This window comes from Amphiprion ocellaris, chromosome 9 (genome assembly GCF_022539595.1).
Source record: "Amphiprion ocellaris isolate individual 3 ecotype Okinawa chromosome 9, ASM2253959v1, whole genome shotgun sequence".
NCBI lineage: Eukaryota > Metazoa > Chordata > Actinopteri > Pomacentridae > Amphiprion > Amphiprion ocellaris.
In genome coordinates this window covers 26,529,557-26,551,212 of record NC_072774.1, presented here as the reverse complement: position 1 = coordinate 26,551,212, position 21,656 = coordinate 26,529,557, and the positions used below count along the sequence as shown (strand labels likewise).

Genomic DNA, 21,656 nt, shown 5'->3' with positions numbered 1-21,656 from the left:
AGCTTGTTCTTGGCATCTTGGAGAACTTTATGAACTGGAAGATCTCTTTATTTAATCCCAGACTGACTCCATGATGTTGAGATCAAGCCTCTGTGGGCCAAACCATCTGTTGCAGGACTCCTGTTTGCTGGCAGTTCTTTCTGACTCTGGTTATACAGCTGAGGTTGCTTTTATGCTACAGAATGTATTTGAGCTTGATGATGACTTTGTGTGATTGAGAATGTAAACATTTAAAATGCCTGAAACTTTTGCACACTGTACGTTTTCTGTGTTTTCATATTTCTCTCATACTTTTACAGTGAAAACATGTGGGTCGAATCTGCAGGGACCCTCAGGGACTTTTACATCCCCTAACTTCCCAATTCAGTATGAGAGCAACTCCCAGTGTGTGTGGATCATCACTGCCAGTGATCCGAACAAGGTAGTAGAAAAGGTTTCTTCAGCTTGTTGTTGGTAGTATTCTTACTGTTTCTCTGTTAAATGAAAACCCTGCTACAGTTGTCATGCAGAAATCCAGGAATAGCAGACCTTTTGTTGCCGACTAATTTTTCTCATTATCACTTGTCTGAATTGAGCTATTAAATACAGGTATTATTCACAAAACACAATTATGTCATCTTTACAGTGTACAATGAAAGTTTTGACCTATTTACATCTGCATTGCAGCATTAATAAAGTAGATATTTCTAAAATAAAAATGCATGTTTTTAAGACACAGATTAGAGGCCAATGAGACTCATGATTACTCTTATAGTTGGTGAAAATAATGAAGGGAAAAGTCTTGTGCAGTGCCATTATTACCTGCAGTCCCATTAAAGTGATAAATACTCAGCTACCACTTGTAAAATTTACCGTTTAGTAGTCTCTTTGCACTGCACATGATTTTTTTTTTTGAAGATTACACTTTAGCTTTTATTTTTTTGATTCATTAATTGAATGAATCCCAGAGCAATTTTACATATGAGTGTAAGTAATATGCTGTATGTCTCAAATGTGTTTTTCACAAACAAGTCTCACAGTCCCACATTAGTTGTATAATAAAGACAAACTGGCAATTTTTTTCCTGTTCCCCCAGTGAGGAAACCCCAACCTTTTTACTTCAGCATCCACTTACTGGATACACATTCATGTATTAATTCATTTTCCAAGGGTTTCCCAAGGAAGGAAAAGGTTACATAGAATATGCATGTGTTTTGGCTTAAGTTCATTGTTACTGTCCCTTATTAATGTGCATAGATGCAGTGAATTGTATTTAAGCTCTCACTAAACTACCAATTTGACCTTGGCTGTTTGCAGTTGAGTGATTTGCTTCAGTCATCTGGGGTAACAGAAATGGTGAGAAATAATGACTGAATGAGGGCAGCTTTTCCCCAAAGTAAAGAGGTCAAAGCTGTTCTCCAAATGGCCATTTGTCTCTCTATTCGTATTCCATCCGTTGAGTCATACATATTGGGTCTTTAACGAAGTGCTGTCCTGCTAATAAACAATAACTAACCAACCAACACTCATTCAGAAATCACTAGGACTGGCAAATGCCCCAGCTTTGTGCCACTGTGCTCTCTCTTAGGCAAGCAAGCCACTGACTTGGCCCTGAAACTTGATCCATTAGTGTTATTATGGTAATTATGCTTATGTGTGCGTTGTAATGAGGCTGTTATACATGGATATTGTGCAAGCATTGTTCTCCCCATGGCCACAAAAAGGGAGGCTAAGGATGAGCGAACAGCCATCATATGTTTGTCATCAACAGATGTGACACAAGTGTCTCTACAACATCCTTCCTTTCATCACTAATCCGAGCAGACAAAGTGCAGGCTGAGATAATGTGGTGTTATTGTAGACTGTCTCTGCAGTGGACTCAGTTTTACATGATTATTATTAGTGTAAGCAGCTGTTGCCAGTTTATCATTAAACATGTCATCTTTTGTAATGTTATGTACATTTGTTGAGGGCAAAAAGACATACCAGTGACAGCTAAGGAAAATTTCTCAAGGGTGAGTGTGGACAGGCAATTAATAATTCCAAACTCTGGAATTTGCCTTCCTATGATTGGATCCTAGAATTTGGTTTGTGTTCTAAAGCAAAGTGAAATGATGCTGTTGTCAGTTCCTATACGGCTTTGAAGAATGTTTACGGCGTCCTTTATTTGTGTGGATGGAGATGCACTCGTTGTCAAAGCCTGATGCTATTAACAGTCAAAAATTCGATGTGAACTGCACTTTATTTACTTTTAATTTTTTCATTATGTCATTGTTAATTTGAGTTTTAGGCGTAGGTGCTCCATAATTCATAAAACTACCAGAATATAATCTGTGTTATGCAGCTGTCCGAATGATGAGATAGAAGGATTTTGCACAACTACTTGGCAAATATGTTGCCGTCTGCTTGTATAAACGTATATGGCTTCACAAAGCATTTGTCTGTGGGTTTGCCTTTTACAGTTTAAACATTTTCTCAGAAGGCAAGTTATGGAATGGAGCAGCTGTGTTATAAATTTCATATAAATGAGATGGTGGGTTATTTGGTAATAAAGTTGAGAATAAGTTAGAATAACTGCTCATTTGATTGAATTGCTTCGGCTTATTTAAATGAATATTGTGAAGAAGATTGACTCTGAGGGAGGCAGTGTCTGTCAGTAGAACTGTCTGTTTGAACCAGTTGGGTGTTAAAATAATCACCTCAGGGCCAGAAAAAATGTTGTCAGTTTAATTCAATTTTATTTATATTGCGTGTCATCGGCGGACACTGGTCAAGACTTTACAATATTATATTATGTGTATCAATGTTGATGGAAATTAAAGCTTGAAGAAGAATGTTTGCAAATACAGTTTAATATACAGTCACAGGACTGCTTAGCAAAAGACAGACTGTCAAAACAGCTTTCATTATGCCACTTCCCTCATAAAATTGTAATTATTATTCTGTCTGTGTGTATGGTCTGACTTCTGTCTGCTTTATTTCAGTTCATTAACCCTCTACCTTTTTAAGTAGGATGGCACCATGGACTTCAAGGCTGTGTGCATACACTGGTGGTGTCCTTTCCCTATTGCTCTTGGGGTCGCTCTCTGGCTCTGCGGGGCCGGCGTGGCTCGGGCCCCTCTGCCTGGGGGTGGGTGTCCCCGGTGTCTCTCTCTTTGAGCCCTGGGTCTGCTGGGTCTGTGCGCTCTCCCGGGGCCTTGGGGGTGGCGGCGGCTGGTCTCTTCTGGGGTGCCCTGGCTGGCCCTGGGGTTTGGGGTGGGTCGGCCCTCCGGTCGCTCCCCTGTCCCTTCCTGCTCTGCTTCCCTCCTCCTCCCTCCTCTCCTGCCTGGTCGCTCGTCCTTGCCCCTCTCCCTCCCCTGGGGGGGCCTGCGGCCCGCCGCTGCCTGGGGGTCTGGCATGGGGGCCTGGTGGTCTCTCTGGGGGGGTGGCTCTGGCTCATCTGGGCACAGGCATTGGTACTTGCCTGTGTGCCGCCACTGGAGATTAGTTTCTGCTGGCTGGGGGCTTCTGTCCGGGCCCGGTGCGGTCCTGGGGTGTGGTGGGGTGGGTGGGGTCTCGGTGGTGCTGCGGGGTGGGCGCCCTGCATCCTGGACGTGCCGGCTCCGGGGTGGGCGTGGGGGCTCATGGCCCTTGCTTCCTGGTGATGCGGCCTGGTCCTCCCTCCGGGGCAGGGTGCTGCATGCGGCTGGCCCGTGGTGGGGCTATGGCGCCTACCGGGGTGCTGCTCTAGCGCTGTGACTTCCGGGGGTTGTGGTGCTGGCCGGGCCAGTCGGGTTCGTGTGGGCCCACCTCGGCCTCTTGCCTCTGGGCTCTGGGGGCCCTCTGCATCAGTACCGGTGGTCTTACTACCTGTCTCCCCCGCTGCTCTGTCCTCTTGGGCCGGATCCACACCAGACTGCCTCTTACTGTGCACTTCACATACTTCACACATCACTGTACATAGCAACTCTTAGGCACATATAGGGACACAACAGTTAGGGCCCTGAGAGCAGGTGGGGGCAGGAACGATGGGCTCTGTGGTGGGGCGGATGGCAGGGCTCTACGGCCTTGTCTCTTCCCCATCACCCTCTTGTTTGCCTCCCCTGCTCTCTAATTTCTTTTTAATGCACCACACACACTCACACCTTGGGGGTAGGTCTGGGATCGCTCGGGGAACTTGGGTCAGGGTAGGCTGCAGAGTAGCCATCCTCTGTGGTCCTCTGGCCCGCCCCCTGGACGCCTCGCCCAGCCTCCCCACTTTTAATGCACCACATGACACTCAGGGTTACACTACCACGGTGCAGGGATAATGTCTCCAGTCTGGGATCGGGAGACGTATTAATAGGTAATAGTAATGGGGGGATTTCACTAATATGACCTCGCTGGTGGGACCCGGCCCCCTTATGGCTATGGGGTGGCGGGGGTGGACCATCATCCGTGTTGCTGTGGCTGGGGGGTCCCCGGGACCTGGGGGCTGTGGCCTGGGGGGGTTTTCTTGCGTGCCCGACGGGTCCAGGCTGGTGCGATGGCTCTTGGTGGGCTGCGAGGGCTGGAGTGGCCGTCCTGGTGGGCGCTGTAGCTGTACTGCGGGCTGGTGGCATGTGGTGGCTCTGTCCTGGTGGGTTGTCAGGGCGCATTGCGGGGAGTGGGGGCCCTGGGTGTACTGCGCTCACCTGGGGCCTGGTGCGGGGGGTATGCGGGGTGCCTCCCTGTTGGCGTCGCCGGGCCCCACCACACTGTCCATTTTTACCCTCTGGACTCACATCGGGTCCCGGCTCCGATTTCCTCTGACCGGCTCCCGGTGGCGGCCTGCCTTGTGATGGGCTGGTTGCCATCCCTTCGGTGGGCCGCTCGGCCCCTGTGTCTGGCTTCCTGGCTGTGTGGGGCCGCTGGCCCCCTCGGGGGAGGGGGTGGGGTTTGGCGGGCGGGACGGTGGGGTGGATGGTCGGGTGGGGGCTGGGGTGGGTGGGGTTGGGGTTTGGGTGGCGGGTGGGTCCTCGTGCCCCGGGCCGCCTGGGTCGGTCTGGGCGCGCTGGGGGTGTCGGTAGCTGCTCCCTCTTGTTCTCCGGGTCCGCGTTGTTCACGGTGGCCCCGGTGGCTCTCTGGGGGCGCCGCCCTGTGGCTCCTACGGCCCGGGGGGAGGGGTGCCCTGTTGGCTTGGCCCTGCCTTGCCGTGATTGCTGTTCTGGGCTTCGGGGTCCTTCACACTTGCATGTTTGATCAGGTCTCGCCAGCTACTGCCGAGTCCCATTGACAGTGAATGATGGGTCCCGCCAGAATGTGCTGAGAATCTCTCCAGAGTCTCTACCCTAAACTCATTCTCTCCTTCACTGGTATCCTCTTCTGGCCTATTCTATTCCATCCTATTCTATACTGTCAAGACATCCACAATTATGGTGCTCAGTACTACTTGTTTATTTATTTATTTATTTATTGAATCTCGTTTTCTTTTGTGTTGGTTTTCTTTTTTTAGCTAATTTATTTTTTTTTCTTTCTGTTTTATTGATGGGCAGTTAGTAGTTGGGAATAACACACCACCTTACAATCTTTAATTGCAATAGCACCACCTGTTATTTTCTATCCCTTTTCATCCTGTTCATCCTGTCCAGTCTTTGTTTCCCCCACACATCACTGAGGTGTAGCACTGCCCTCCCTGGCTCATCATAGGGAATTCTAATAAAGAATATCTGCTTAGCTTTCAGGGAGGGCCGGTGATGGTCACACACATGCACTAAATATTAAAATATTTGGCTGCAAGACTAAAATATGCATCAATCTCATACAATGTTGACACCTCTTTTGTGGAGTTAAACAATGAGAACAAATGCAGACAAGAAAAAAAAAAAACAGCTTTCATTGTATTTAAACAACAGGTTATTCAGATCAACTTCGAAGAATTCGACCTGGAAATCGGGTACGATTCTCTGACCATCGGAGATGGAGGGGAAGTAGGCGACTCTAAAACAATAATCCAAGTGTAAGTACTGCATAAAATACCAATTTTAGATGTTGTAGATATGTTATAAAAGCCTAATTTGCAGTCAAATCTGATCTGATGATGTGTCAGAGCTTGTTTGTGGATTTTTAGACTGTTCTAAAGCAATTTTAAAAACATTTTTTCTTTCTTTTTTTTAATGTTTTGCAATAGTTTAAAGTGTGCATCAATCTATGTTAAAGCCGCAATGGTTTTTATTTTAATATCGTGTGATGAGAGGATGCTTGAAAAGGGCATTTTGATCCCGCAGTGACATTTTTGTTGTCCTGTCTGCAGGCTGACTGGCAGCTTTGTCCCAGACCTGATTGTCAGCATGTCCCATCAGATGTGGCTTCATCTCCAGTCTGATGAGAGTGTGGGCTCAATTGGCTTCAAGATCAACTATAAAGGTAGACTGAGAGATGATATCAGCACCGAAGTCTGTCTATATTCATGTGGCTGTCTTTCAGGGCAGCAACGAGTCTATTCTCCTGCCTGCCTTTCTGTCATTTTGTCTGTCTGCCTGTCTCTTCTTTATCTTCTGCAAAACTTACTCAATCCAACTCTCAGACTCTTTAACTGGACCTGTACAGATAATGTTCAGGAAAAAAAATATCTCCAACAATTTGGCTAGACTTAATTCTCTACTTTTCTCCCATTATCTCTCTCTTGTTGCCATCCTTCCTTCTCTCCTTCCACAGAAATTGACAAAGAGAGTTGCGGTGACCCTGGAACTCCTCTGTATGGCTACCAGGAGGGCAGTGGTTTTTTAAATGGCGATGTTTTGCGCTTTGAGTGCCAGTTTGGATTTGAGCTCATCGGGGAGAGGATGATAACCTGCCAGAACAACAATCAGTGGTCAGCTAATATCCCCATCTGCATATGTGAGTCTCATACATTATTTTTATTTTTCATGACAGCAAATAAAGCAAGTGTTTATGCACTTGGAAAGTTCACAATGACACCAGGCTATTGGAGAGTGTTATTTAAGCACGCCAACAGCCAGCAGTATACAGAATTTATAAAGGGAGCTTGATAGCATATGGCAATGCTATTTAGGGTTGATTTGAAAGTGAAGAAAGTAGGGTACACATTGTTATACTGTAGAAATACTCTGGAGAAAGGAGCCTGCATTATACTGTACTTTGTCCTTCGTTGAGACAACCTAAATTCTTTCTTTTTGTTTCAATATACATAACCCATATCCATAGCAAAAATCAAGACGTCTTTTTCTCCAAGTTAACTGTGTCCGTTGGGACAGTCTGCAGTAGTCTTGTGTGCCAGTATTGCCATATGTCTGTATTTTTGTACACCAGCTCCTCTGCTCCATCCCACTTACAGTATCTCCAGATACTCAACACTCATGGGAGCAGCGCTGCCTCCTGATTGCTGCACTACTTATACAGTTCTGACATTGTTCTGTACAGAATCTACAGTATAGACCGGCATGTAGCCACTAAGATCCTCTGTAAAACAAATAGTCTTCAAATTTCTTCAGTCATTACCATTGTTTTTTGCTCCGCTTCTATCACACAGTCCCCTGTTTCTCCAACTTCACTGCACCCATGGGGACGGTGTTGTCTCCCGATTACCCAGAAGGCTACGGGAACAACCTCAACTGTGTGTGGTTGATTATCTCTGAGCCAGGCTCCAGGATCCATCTGGCCTTCAATGACTTTGACTTAGAGCCTCCGTACGACTTTCTTACTATCAAAGACGGAGATCAGTCTGGAGCCACAATACTCGGACGCTTCTCCGGAGCAGAAGTTCCGTCCCACCTGACATCCAACAGCAACGTTCTGCAGCTGGAGTTTCAGGCTGATCACTCCATGTCTGGGCGAGGGTTCAACATTACGTATAGCAGTAAGTGACTGCTTGATGAAACAATAATATCACATTAAAGCATCTGTAGTCAAATAAAGACAGCCACCTTTGTTCTTTTTATGTTTGGGGATTAGTGTGATTATTATCTGTGAGCAAATATTAAGACTGATTCTCTGCGCTCTGCATTTGCTCACTTTTTGGAGACAATTAACAACAGAAAAATGAATTGGCTGCAAAAAACATGCATTTTATATTCTATTAGTAATAAAGGAGGAAATGAATTTCAGCAGCACCTCTAATTCGTGTGAATCTGTTTCTTCTCAGTCAAAACAAATTCTCATCATTCTTCCTCTTTTCAAAGATTGTTTTATAATAGTAACACATGAATTTACTGCATCTAAAGACACTTTACAGTGAATTGAAGCAATATGCCAAAAAAAATGAAACATCAGAGGTTACAGTTAAAGTGGAAGTGACATGACCAAATTACAGATGAGTTAGAATAGACATATTAATCTGGACAAATGTGTTTTGACGCACGTTTTAGCTTCAAGGAAAAAGGCTCTAGGTTGCAACCGAAGAGGCGCACAAAAAGCACCATTTCAAGCCGTGATAGTGTTGAATTCTTACGCCTTGTTGCTTATTACAATGCTATTGTATTTCTTTTTTCTCTTCGGGAAAGCCTAGCAAACGCTAAAGGCAGAAGCTATTGTCAACCTCAGGTGTGCAGAGCAGACCTCTGTAGGTTTTTTTCCTCCCTTACGGACAGCTACATCCATTTCCCTTATCTCCCTGCTGCTCAAAGACCCCATTTCTCATTCACACAAGAGCGTTTGTCACCAGATCTTGTTCTCTTTCTTCTCATTACAAGCTTTTGGACGTAATGAGTGCCCTGACCCGGGCATACCGTTGAATGCTCGGCGCTTTGGGGACAGTTTCCAGCTGGGGAGCATCATCTCGGTGGTCTGTGAGGAGGGCTTCATCAAGACTCAGGGGGCTGACACCATCACATGCCATCTGGAGGAAGGCAAGGTGATGTGGAGCGGACTCATCCCCAAATGTGAAGGTACTGAGATGCAAAATGATTGTGTGGATGTTGGATAGATAAGTCATCTGTTCAGTTGGGATGAGAAAGAAAGAACAGAGAGAATTTGGTTAAAAAAAAGTGAGTGGGTTATGTGAAACTCGCCGCTCAGTCCACCCAAACCAGGCTACTTTTATTTTCAGGTATTTGTGTAACTCCAGTTCTTTGGTGACTCATCCTATATGAACATTTTTTCTGTATTTTTCATGTGGGTACAAACAGAATATGGAGTAGTATCATCTTTAAAACAACAATTTTTATTCTCCCTCTCCTCTCCTCTCCTCTCTTATATATTTATTTTCCCCATTCCTCTAAATATTCCCCCTCCTCTCTCTCCTTCAGCTCCTTGTGGGGGACACTACTCAGGGCCGTCTGGTGTCATCCTCTCCCCCGGGTGGCCCGGCTACTACAAAGACTCCCTGAGTTGTGAGTGGGTCATCGAGGCCGAGACGGGACGCTCCATCAAGATTAGCTTTGACAGGTCTGTATGACAGTATGGTAACAACTCAGGCGTGGAAACAAAGACACACACTCCCACAAAGATAGACACAAACTGACATAGTCCACAATCAATCTTGTAGTATGTCCATATATTGGTACTGCGTGAGTACTCATCTACTTAAATACAATCAGACACTGATCTTTCTTAATTAAATACATGCACACATAACATTTATGCACACAGTGGACATGGGCACAAACACACATGGCCTTCCCTCGGCCCTATAAGCATCTATAAGCATGGACTCAATTTTCACAATTGTTGAAAGCCTTGAGTGTTTCCTTTATTTTGCTTACTGGCTTCACTCACTTCCTCAGAGCTGTAACAACAACAAAAAAAAAACTCATTTTAAGATCATTATTAACATTGAAAACCAGAAAATTCTCCGTTTTTTTTCAGATGTCCTTTCAGTCGCTTCTTTGTAAACAAATAAATACTTTTCCTATGATTTTGTTTTTGTGAAATGAACCCAACTTCCTTTCTTTATTTTAAAGGACTTCAGGGAACCTTAGCCTACTTTCTGCAATTTATGGCGGCATTATACTTGAGCTTACATGCACATCTCTTTTTTTTTTGTTTATTAAGAACATAAAGAAAGCACTGATTTCAATCTGAAGACACAGGAAGATATTTTCTCAATAACATTCATGCTCATATTGAAGCTGTATGTTGTAATATCCGTTGTGTGACGATGTTGAGACCAGAGGCTGGCCACAGATCTATATATGTCACATTTCCAAGAAGCTCATTGATCTTATACTATGGCAATTATTGGAATGTTTGCAGAGCAAGAAATTTCTTCTCATCTATCTCCAGAAAATTACAATGTTTTCTCTGTCGAACTAGAAATATTGTTCTGAATACAAATTATTGTTGATTCTGCAGCTCTGTCTCTCTTCTCTTTAAAGGTTTCAAACTGAGCTCAGTTATGACTTTCTGGAAGTACATGATGGTCCCAACCTGCTCTCTCCTCTGATTGGCTCATTTAATGGAACCCAAGTGCCACAGTTCCTGTTTAGCAGCAGTAGCTTCCTGTATCTGCTGTTTACCACCGATAACAGTCGATCAAACAGTGGTTTCAAGATCTTCTACGAAGGTGAGAGCGTTGCTTTGAAACACTGCAGAACGTGAATATAGATGAGTTATGTCTTATCAGTTATTTCTTGGATGTTGCATAAATATTGGATCAGATTTGATTTAAGATGAATGTTCTTCATAGATATTTCCAATAAAACAAAAACAAAACAAGCTCAAGCGTGCTGTGGTTAAAAGGGCTGTAAAATTAAACTGGCCAGCTTGTCTTGTGACACTTTCATGGCGTTTCTCTGTGTCAACACTAAACCGTGTTGAGGATGTGTTTCAGATGGATTACGCAACAACACCAGTATTATCACAACAGCTTGGCCTAATGAGCTTCGCTTCTCATGCTGAAACCAAATTTATTCAGTTTAGCTATGAGGATAACAAGTTAAGAGTGAGACTGCATTATTTCAAACACTGCTTATTTTGGGAAGGGAAGCAAACCAAGGTCAACACAGTTGTTTCTATTTTCTGTTGACTGCTGTAAATTCTTCACAATTCACAAATAATTAAGACAGTTTAGTAGTTTAAAAACTGTTAGCAAGGACTGTGTGAGAGGTTGGGGATGCCTCTGGTAAAATAAAAATGAAATGTTAGGGCAACGTGAGCTGTACTTTGAATGTATAATTGCAAAAGTATGGTATGTAATTGTGTTAATACTAGTTGCAGAAGTTAATTGCATGAACTTTTAAATTATTTATCTAGTTAATAGTCTTCTGCTTGAGATGTTTCCACTTTGTAAAGCTGAAAGCTTCATTTAGCTTGATGTATAGTGCACATTATGCCATTATTCATATAAAGACTATCATTGTTGAAATGTTGGGTTAATTAGGGCCCTGCAGCCGTATGTTTGTATGTCACGTTTGTCATGTTTTTCTGTTGAAGAGAGGCAATTTTCATGTTCCTTTTGCAGCTGTTTTAATCTCAGAAGCTACCTCTACTGTTCACGATATTTCTGCAAAAAGCAGCCATCTAGAATCATGTTAATGTTCATTTCTACTGAGTAAACAAGCTGAAAATCATTTGGTGACTCTAAGCTCTCAGATAGAAGCTCTGTAGCAGTCAATACAAATTCTCCAGCTAGTCTTCAGTATCATGTGGCGGAAAATCAAGCGCTTGTGCTATAAACCCTAAATGTAAACAAATGATGAAAGTAAATAAGAACAAGTTCAGTGGAGCTGTGGGATTTGTGTCAACAAAGGACTTGATCAGACACGCGTGTCTGGAGCTGTGATTCCGGATGACAGTATGCCTGCAGGGAGAGAGACCTGTTTATTGTTAAGCTATCCAAATATTTTCTTACATTTTATTACCTTTTGTCAGATGCAGCAGTAACCCAAAGTATAAAGATTTCTAAAGCTTGTAGAGAAAGGTTGACTTTAAGTCCACAACTGAAGATAATGATTAGCCAGAATTTGAGGGGAGTTTGTATTGTAAGATTTTTTTTCTTTTCTCATCATTGTGCATGGAGTGGTAGGCTTTAAAAAAGCTAATAGAAAAATATTCTGGACATAGTGCCATCTATTTTCACAATTGTTTGCACTAGCACCATTACCCCTGTCATTTCAATTTGATTCATAAGACAGAGTTTGTTATTATGTCTGTATTATTGACTGAAAGAGGGCCACAAGTGGATTTGTCTTATTATGTTCCACTCTCTAGTGCATTTCTCTCTTGTTGATGAGGCTATTGAAAAGCAATAACAGTAAGATCATATTAGCTTCTTCCATTGCCATTTAGGACCTATCTTATTGCTGAAATACTTTGGGGAAACCTAGCCTACTTCATTTGTAAAATTGGTGGTACAAGATAAAGGTAAATTACGCTGAGTTAACTGAAGCACAGAAACACTATAATTACCTTTGTATGTAGGAAACCTGTTCAGTTCCAAAAAAACCAAAATAAAACTGAAAAATATACAGAATATGTAATCACACATTCAATGCAAATGAAAAAAACAGCACATTTTAGAAGACTTTATTGGGTTAGGGATCAATTCCTGCAAGCAATAGTGGAGTAGCAGCAGCGATCCATGAATGCTCTACTTCTTGCACATGTTGTTAAACCAAAATTCCACAGTCCTTTCCTCAATAAAAATATCAAGTTTTACTGAAGTAAAAGAAGGCGTAGAAGTACAAAAGGAAGCTCCGTGCTATCACACAGGGATAATCAGGCAGCCTGGATTGTTATACAGGTTACTAATGTCAGTGAAAATCTATAAACATACTGTCAAAAATATCAGTACATATAGCTAAAAACAACTTTTGAAGGCTATGCAGTATAAATTCTTATCTATAGATTTAATATTTATTTTAATCATGTTGAATTTTTTTTGCTATTTTGCATTTTTCAGATCATACGGTACTTGTTTCACTGCCTGAACATGTGTATCTGGTCTTTGATTCTGTAATAGATGCAATTTTAAATGTGTGTTTTGTACCTTTAAATCCACTTAATGCTGAGCTCAGAGCCACAGATACGATACATAAAGAACGTACTGAACAGGATCTTCTTTCAAGATATGTTAAGTCCTTTCACTAAGTCAGTCATCTGAAGCGATAGAAGTTTAACTAGAACCAAGGTACGTTTGAAAGAAGAACAACACCTGATAAGTAGAAGTACCTACAACTTTGTTAATTCATTTTCTGAATTAGGTACATAAAATATGTGTGACTCCTGTTGGTGATAGTAGTAGTAGTTTATTCTGTATAGCACCTTTTATTAACAGAGTTTACACAAAGTGCTTTACAGTCAGGACAAAAAGGATACTCAGGAAGAACATTGAACAACAGAAGGCCAATCAGTCCAAACACGGTAAAAGATTCTCAAAATAAATTAATACAACAACACCAGATATAATAATAAAATACCACATCCAAGTAAGGCAAAGAACAAGTGGAAAAATACAGGATAAAACCTTAAATACAAGACTAAAATGATAATAATAGTAGTATTAGTAGATAAGTACAATAGATACATAAATATATAAATAAAGGGTAAAAGAGAATAAAATGAGCAATGAAATAAATAAAGTTAAAAACCCAATTAGACAATAATAAAAACAGAAATAGTTGTAGCACAAAACATTTCTGGTATCTGTCTCTGATTAGGCATACTTTTTTCTAAATGACCTTTTTTTTGGTGATATCTTTGTGGATATGGCTCCTCTGGAAATACTGACTGATGCATAGAACAATAAACAGACTGACTGTAGACATTTTCCCAGGAACTCCATAAAATGAATGCTTAAGTGTTAAATGAAATGGCAAAAGTGGGAGCTAAAAATACGGATTCTGAAAATGTCTCCTTAGAAAAACCCACCCAATGATGACCTGACAACTACAGCACAACTGTTGCCAGTCAGTGCCTATAATCAGCATATTTTTAGTGCATCAAAAGCAACCCTATTTGGAAGATATCCAAGCGGCAGTCCTGGAAATCACAGGGAAAAATGGGGGCATCTCTTCGCAGCTTGCGTCACTGAGAATTAGGAGAGAACAAGCACTATGAAACCAGCTCGGTGTCAAAACCAGCAGACAGAAATGTTTTATGACAAGCAGAAGTGGCGGTCCAACACTTGCATAGAGCAGGGAGAAGTGTATTTGTACAGTTTCACTCAGGTTGTACCCCTAATTCTCTCTCCCCATGAAACTGTTGCCCTGTATTCCACCACAGCACTTATCTAACATCGACGTTTGACCTTCTCTCAGTGGGTGACTTGCTGATTTTTCAAAAAACTGTAGCATGAAGATGAAAACCTGTCTGCTCAAAAACCAAAGGAACTGACAACTCTATCAAGGTTATTCAGAAAGAAGCTGTCAAACACTGCAGCTGTCACTGCAATAGTACATTTGTCTACAAAGTCGCTACTGTGTTGTGCCATAATGTGAAGCAGCCTTTGTCATTGTTTGAAATGTCTTTTGTTTGTCGTTGAGGATATTTTTTTCATTTCTGAGTAAGCCAGGATTCTTTTGCGAAGTTAAAAGTCAAAATAAAAGTCAAAGTAAGTCTCATACTCTGGAAAATTTGCTTTCTATATTATGTATGCGACCTGAGACCTACCTTTTGTTGTGATGATTGTAACATCAAAGATTCCATCAGCACTTTTTTTTTTTTAGATGAATGCGGCCTAGAAATTTCAGGGATTGCAAAAATAGAAGTGCTGTTTCATGAAAGCTGTATGACTTGATTATACCTCTGAAGCACAAAGGTCATATTTGATTTGCATGATCAGATCACTTCTTCTGTATAAATACTTCAACATTATCTAAAACACAGTGTGTCAGAATGGAAATGCAGTCACTTTCAGTAAAGCTGCACTTCAAGCAAATGCATATGTGCATGCAATGCAGTGAAAACACGTGACTTTGTAACTGTGATCATATTTCAGCAAGTTTGTAGGTTAACACTAACTAGACAAGTTCCTCAAACTTTGTGGTTGCTCAAAGAAGACTTGGTTTAAAAAACAAATACAACACTAATGCATTTACTTACTGTTGTAAATATGTGCAACTGTTTCGAACATATTCATAAAATCAAATGCTTTTGATTTTATTTCCTCTAGTGGTCACATTGGACACCTACTCCTGCATGGATCCTGGCATCCCAGTGAATGGTGTACGGTTGAGCCATGACCTGTCCATCGGCTCCACGGTTTCCTTCCAGTGCGACCCAGGATATAGATTGAGCCACGAGGAACCGCTAGTCTGTGAGAAGAACCACTTTTGGAGCCACGCACTGCCCACATGTGATGGTATGTTTACAGGAATTTTTCCTGTGCAATTAAGCAGAGGCTTTAATCTCAGCAGTGAAGTACTTAACACGGCAATTTTTTGTAATTATGTTGTTAAAATGACTCTGGGTGATACTATATGGCATGAAATAATTTTTAAAATTGAAAGACCAGGAGATACAAGGACTACCTTTGTTGTCAGTTTGGAATTTTGGCACACATGTTAAGAGTAACTGAAAGGAAATTGCTTGGTGAAGACTTGAAAAGATGCCTAAATTTGATACTACACCAGATGAGCTAACTAGGATGTTAGCATAATTTTGAGAACACTAAGTATGTATCTACTGTCAGTTAGCCATGAATACTTTAAACATGCTGCACTAGTAACTGGCAAGAAGTTTCACAAGTCCTCTTTAGCCTAATAAAAAAGTGCATGGTTTAGTTGGGTTGATGTAATCACACAAGCATGACTGACTGGATATGTGCAGCCTACAGCTGGTTTGACTGACCAAACAAACACTTGACACTCGTGAAAGTGCTTTTTATTTGGTGAATACGCCCACTGGTTGCGTGAATAACTTACTGAATCATGTAATACTGAAGACCGATTAGACTCCACTTCACAGCATGAAGTTCTGCATGTTTCTTATAGTGTATTTCACATAATCTCTCAGTCCCTGGGCTGAGTTTGTTTAGAAGCATTAAAGGACAATCGTGGCAATTACTGCTGCAGTGCACAAACCGTAAATGATGTCCCTTTGTCACGGATCACTCAGCTGAAACAGAGATACAAATAAAAGACATGCAAGGGTTGTCAGAGAGCAGCATGCCGTGCTTATGATACAGCTTCATCCCAGTGGTGGCTCTAAAAATGCATTTTATTTCCTCAGATGTTTTCTTGCCTAGGTGTGTGCCAGATTGGTGCCAAATGCTTTGGCCCTCTGCCTATTGAGCCTCTAAAGTAGATCATTTGCCAAGCATACTCATCCACTTTTAATGACTTTATGTAATTTTGGCTTATTAATAATATATTTGATATAATTTTGTTGGTGGGTGAGGATTCAGGCCTTGATGTTTTGTGCTTTCTTGAGGGGCCCAAGGGTGGAAGGAGAGAGGATAAGAATGGGGTGGGTGTGCAGCTGTGGAGCCCAAGGCATCCCAGTGATCCTCTAAAACATCATCTGACACTCATTACTTGGAAAATATGACATGCACAACTGCTCTACTTCCAGTATTTGCCAACATTAGCTGTTTTTTTGAGGACAGCATCCATGCATTTGGCTGCACTGCCACCCCTAGGTTATTCAGGCCACAGACCATACAGGTATGAACGAGAAAAAAACAAAACACGAATCTTGTCTAATTTCAGTGAATGCTATATTTAAGATGCACTATGCTTCATCTGAAATGACCGTTCATATGAAACCCAGTGACACCATGAAAAAAAAAAGTACAGGTTTGAACAACATCCAGTTACAGCAGATAACCTTCAAGAAGATCTCACATTAACCTCCCAGCCAATGAGGATAGAGATTTATATCATTAACTTCCTTTGATTAGATAAGGAGCTTTCTGTGCAGTAAATTATGTCAACAGTCAACTATTCATGAGTCATAATGCTGATGTGACATGATTGTTGCGTCATCTTAAACTGCTCTACATGCAGGGCACCACTGGACCATCTATCCAACCTGATTGGAAAGTAGTTGCCCGCTAATTGTTTGTATTTGGACAAAATTTACAGTTACTTTGACATCACAATGGAAATAAATCCAGATGCTCTAATCCGCTGAGTGTGCTTGTCACTTCTTGTATATTGTAAGTAAATTTAATGGATTATCGTGTTTAAAATACCAGGAGAGAGGGAAATATGGATAGATAGCTGAATTAATGAATAATTTATTGTCCTGTTAGGCAGAAGGGCTGGTTTGGAGAGAGGGAGAGGAAAAAAACATTGTGTTGGCAGAATTACAGGTACTCATAAAAATAGCAGGACAGGATGTAATATGACTCAGATGCATTATTCATCTAAATCGCTGCTCTGTCTTCAGGTGAAGGATTTATTGGTTCATTTACAATTCTCATCTCTTTCAGCAACAGTTATCACTCATTATCTTCTCTTCCAATTCAGCATCATGTGGTGGGGATATCAGGGGACCTGGAGGGATCATCTTATCACCTGGATACCCTGAGTTGTATCCCAACTCTCTGAACTGTACCTGGACTGTAGAAGTCAGCCATGGAAAAGGTAGGGAACCATGCTAATTTAAAATAATATATTTTTCACTGTATATGTATAAATTCAGTGTTGCAAAATACATTTGGTCTTGAACCACATGTAGTTAGAAACTCTTAAACTACAGATATGTTATTTTAAGATCATATCTAGTTTTGTACTTGAATGAATTCAACACAGTTTTTATGGTTCTAGTCTTTACTGACATATTCAGTATTCCTAATAATGGTCAAATGATGTGACCATAAATTAGAAGAAGAGCCCTGAACATCACAGGGATTTATTATTAGAGAGTGAGAAGTGCATGAAGTGCATATTTTACGTGAGAAACGATAATTTCAGGTTTCTTTTCCCTATCGCTGGCACCTGGCCAGAAAAAAGTGTAGGAATAATTTTACATTCTGAAGTGTTCACTTGTTGAAAAATTACCCGTGACTACTTTTTAAAAAGTGTTTTCCAGTATCAAAGAATTGTTTGTTTTGGAGTTCCTCTTTATCAGTAGTTTTTCCACTTAATATGCTAATTTGAGCAAATGATGTACAGTAGGGTGCTTTTTACGCTCCTCAGTCAAATGGAATTTTTGCACTTTTAGGAAACTATTGCATTTTCTACATGTATTACTGAGTTCATTTAATGAATAGCTTTGACATTTCAACGCTTCACTTGCTAAGAGATTCCTGGTATCTGTTGTCTTCCCAAATTATTCTTTATTTTATTAGTTTAATTCTGTTATCTCTGGACTCGCTGTCAGTTATGTGATCGCTAACCAGTTCTCAAAGATGCTTCTCATTCATTATTATAATATCACACTGAGCTTATCTCGGTACCGTGGCTATATTATCCTCATATCATGGTGTTTCTTATTATCCTTTTACAAATGGCCCATTGAAGTGCCATTTTGTATTCTTAGGAGATTATTTGGAGATCCTATTATACCCACATTTGATTTTCCAAAGATTTTAATCAATGTTCCCTACATTGTTACGTAATATTAATAATGTAATTACTGTCCACATACTTCTACCCACTGAGTTCATGGTGGCAGGTTAATTGTTATGTGCGTGACTGTGTGTAGCTTTTATGAATAGACTTCATACAATTTATTAGTGAAGGACCACTAAATGACTTAATTCTTCCTTATATAACTGACACCAACAGCAGCATTGTGACATTCTTTATTATTACAAAAATATTTTGTCAGCATTATCCTTTTTTTGATTTCTTATATAGATCTTTTAACATTCAACCCTAATTGCACCTGCAACTGAATTGAGGGCAAGACAGTTAGCAGCAAATATTGTTCAAAACATATAAAAAGCTGTGCAAAATTGGAAATCAAAGAACTTTTACATTTGCCCTATCTGATATTTCAAAGCTTAATAAGCATTTTTTTTAATGATTTCACAATTTTAGTTGATTGTATGTGACTTAAAGATGGAAGATCCTACGATTTGCTGAGTGAAAACAAATCTGTGAAGTCCAGAGAATCACCATTTACAATGGAAAATTTTAATTTAGGAATAATTACATTTGGATAAATCAACAAAATAATTGTCTTTGCATTTAATTCACATAGACAGACTAGTTTTTATCACTTTGAGACTTGCTCTAAAGTTGCACCAGTTGTACCAGTACCTGTGCATTGAGCTAAAGAGCTAACCTAAACTACGATATAGCTACTGTACCATAGTGCATGTCCTATGTCGTATATTCCTTTTACTTGAGATAGTTTTTGTTCAGTTTATTGCCTTCAATTTTTATCAACACTACATTAGACACAGATGGTTATTCCATCAGGAGTTCTGTTTTCTACTTGAGAAAAACAAAATGTTTATTTTATGTGAGAAAAGTGATTCTGAATTGTTTTTCATAGCACTGATTGTATTTTTACCTTTTGACTACTCATTGAAAAAACGATTTCCTCTCTAGGGATGGCAGCTATGTCACTATTATTTAATTTAGCGTACTGTAGCTGCTGTATCACAGTGTTGGGAAGTCGCCTCACAGGGATGGCTCTTGATTAATTGATCATTTGCCTTTTCTGCTCTGTAATTTAATTGCCATTTTTAAGAGCACAATCAATCATTCCTCTTTCGTATTTATTTTAAGGCCATTTGGGACTTTTCTTTATCAAGTGAGCCCAACGTTGTGGAGGACATTATAGACATTTTTGAACAGATTCAACAGATGGCATTGAAATGGCAGAACTGATTGTTCTGTAAAGCAGCCAACTGGCCATCATGGATGAAAGAGGATGTTATTGGATCTGAGTTACAGTATGAAGGAAGAGAAATGTACAATTCATACAGACACTGACGTAAATTGGGAAACATTAAATATTTGTTGCTAGAAAATGAAGGAAAAAGCATAAACTACCCAAAGGCAATCTAGATTCTCCTTGCTGCTGTTGATGATCTATAATCAAGTTTGTTCTCATGTGAATTTTTCTCATTGGCTACTTAGGGGTGTGTTGCCCTGAAGTTTTAGTTTCACAATTTGTGCCAAAAATATTTAGAAATTCTCATGGTACAGGTCGAAAGGCCATTCTTCTTCAGCTTTCTACTTATCTGACATTTTACCTTTTGTTTTATTATTTTATGATTTTTTTAAAAATTAATCTTCTTTGTTGCAGAGTGATTATTTCATTTTAGTGTGCCCATTCCTACTGCTGCTTGAAATATTTAGTTTTTAATAAATGAAAAATGCATTTTGTAGATGGATGTCTTACTCATTAAAATGGCATTCAAAATTAATAGCTCTGTTCACTTTCAGTTTGAGGTCACTACATTCAGTTTTAGACCGTGCCCTTAATTTTGAGAAACAAATCCATTTGTTGACCTTATGGGTCAGATTAAACCTGGGAAGAATGAATTGCATATTTTTTTAAGGCACTCTCTGTCTCTCTATCAGTGATTTTTTTTTTATAGAACACCCTTAACAGTGGCCTTCATTTTCTTCTCCAAGGTGTCCAGTTCACGTTTCACTCCTTCCACCTCGAGGATCACCATGACTACCTTCTGATAACGGAAAACGGCAGCTTCGCTCAGCCACTGGCTCGACTCACCGGCTCAGAGAGGCCGGCGCCGGTTAATGCCGGCTTGTACGGGAACTTCAAGGCCCAGCTACGCTTCATTTCTGACTTTTCCATTTCACTGCAGGGATTCAACATCTCCTTTTCGGGTAAGAAAGGCACATGTGGGTTGTGTCTGTAGGAGGACTAGAGGGGGCGGGGGGTGGTATTGGAACGTTTATAGACAGGGTGGTTTTTTTAACGGAGAAATGAGGGTGAATTGTGTGGAGGAGGAAGAAGGGAGGAGTAAGGGTGCTGAAAATGTGGTGGGTGGAGTTGTTGAGAAGGGATGGAAACCAAAGAGGAAAGGCAGTGACGGGCAGACAGAAAGAAAAAGACAGTTCTTTCAACAATGAGATCAAAAGCACTAAGCCTCTCTAATGCATGCAGGAAGTAACATGTGAGGAGTGATTTGTCGGTCAGAGCGGGAGCAGGCTTGCCTCATGCCTCAGGCCTGTGGCGATTACAGGGGGATAATTAAGAGACAGCGGGTCATGCAGGTAGAGGATGTCTGACCATGATGAGGATGATCATCAAAGCATAACATGTGGGCCGTTATCCTGAGGACAGAGGAGGCAGCAGGGCAAAGGGGCTTTTACAGAAATAATGGGCCCCCCATACAGACTAGAGAATGTAGAACTAGATGGAAGGTACAGATGTGAGGCCTAGGGAGGGAGATGGAGAAAAAGGGGGGAGATGAGACAGATGGTGATACTGAGTGAACAGGGTTGATGGAGAGGGCGGAGAGAGAGCGACTTTACACAGTAAAGTAAAAAACAGAGAGAGAGAGGGTCTGCTTCGTGAGCATTCTGGCTAAATGTTTGCCTGCTGTTCGCTGAAGTGAAGCATAACTTGCTGCCATGAATATTCATGAAACCTAATTTCTGAGTGTGTGTGTGTGTGTGTGTGTGTGTGTGTGTGTGTGTCCTTGCATGCTCTGTAATTAGCATCTATAGATTTCCTGATTAGAATTCATTTTTTAACCTTTTGCGACCTTTGATGAAAGTCTGCCGATGCTCAGGCCACATCCTATAGTAGAGCGCTGCTGTAATTTTTAGCTGAAATCAATAAGCCTACATAACTGTGCATACTACCAGATGTAGACAGCGAGAGAAATGTCGGTGAGAGTAAGACCTTACTCTTGTTATGCAGCCCGAGTCGCATCTTCTCAACTTATAAGGCCACCAACAACCTGC

General features: G+C 41.0%; 1 protein-coding gene across 3 annotated transcripts in view; it reads left to right on the top strand.

The window, feature by feature from the left end:
* LOC111562513 (CUB and sushi domain-containing protein 3) overlaps nucleotides 1-21,656 on the top strand; it is a 233,827-nt gene that overhangs the window by 79,163 nt on the left and 133,008 nt on the right. For 2 of the 3 annotated variants that reach the window (XM_035943940.2, XM_023261087.3), the window contains exons 14-20: nucleotides 7,469-7,795; nucleotides 8,628-8,822; nucleotides 9,183-9,321; nucleotides 10,251-10,438; nucleotides 14,987-15,175; nucleotides 17,286-17,402; nucleotides 20,355-20,570. In XM_035943940.2, the coding sequence (XP_035799833.2) occupies nucleotides 7,469-7,795; nucleotides 8,628-8,822; nucleotides 9,183-9,321; nucleotides 10,251-10,438; nucleotides 14,987-15,175; nucleotides 17,286-17,402; nucleotides 20,355-20,570 (1,371 nt within the window). Of the gene's footprint in view, nucleotides 1-5,837; nucleotides 5,936-6,229; nucleotides 6,343-6,633; nucleotides 6,817-7,468; nucleotides 7,796-8,627; nucleotides 8,823-9,182; nucleotides 9,322-10,250; nucleotides 10,439-14,986; nucleotides 15,176-17,285; nucleotides 17,403-20,354; nucleotides 20,571-21,656 lie in introns of those variants that run through there. The other variant, XM_055013779.1, reaches the window with a different exon arrangement.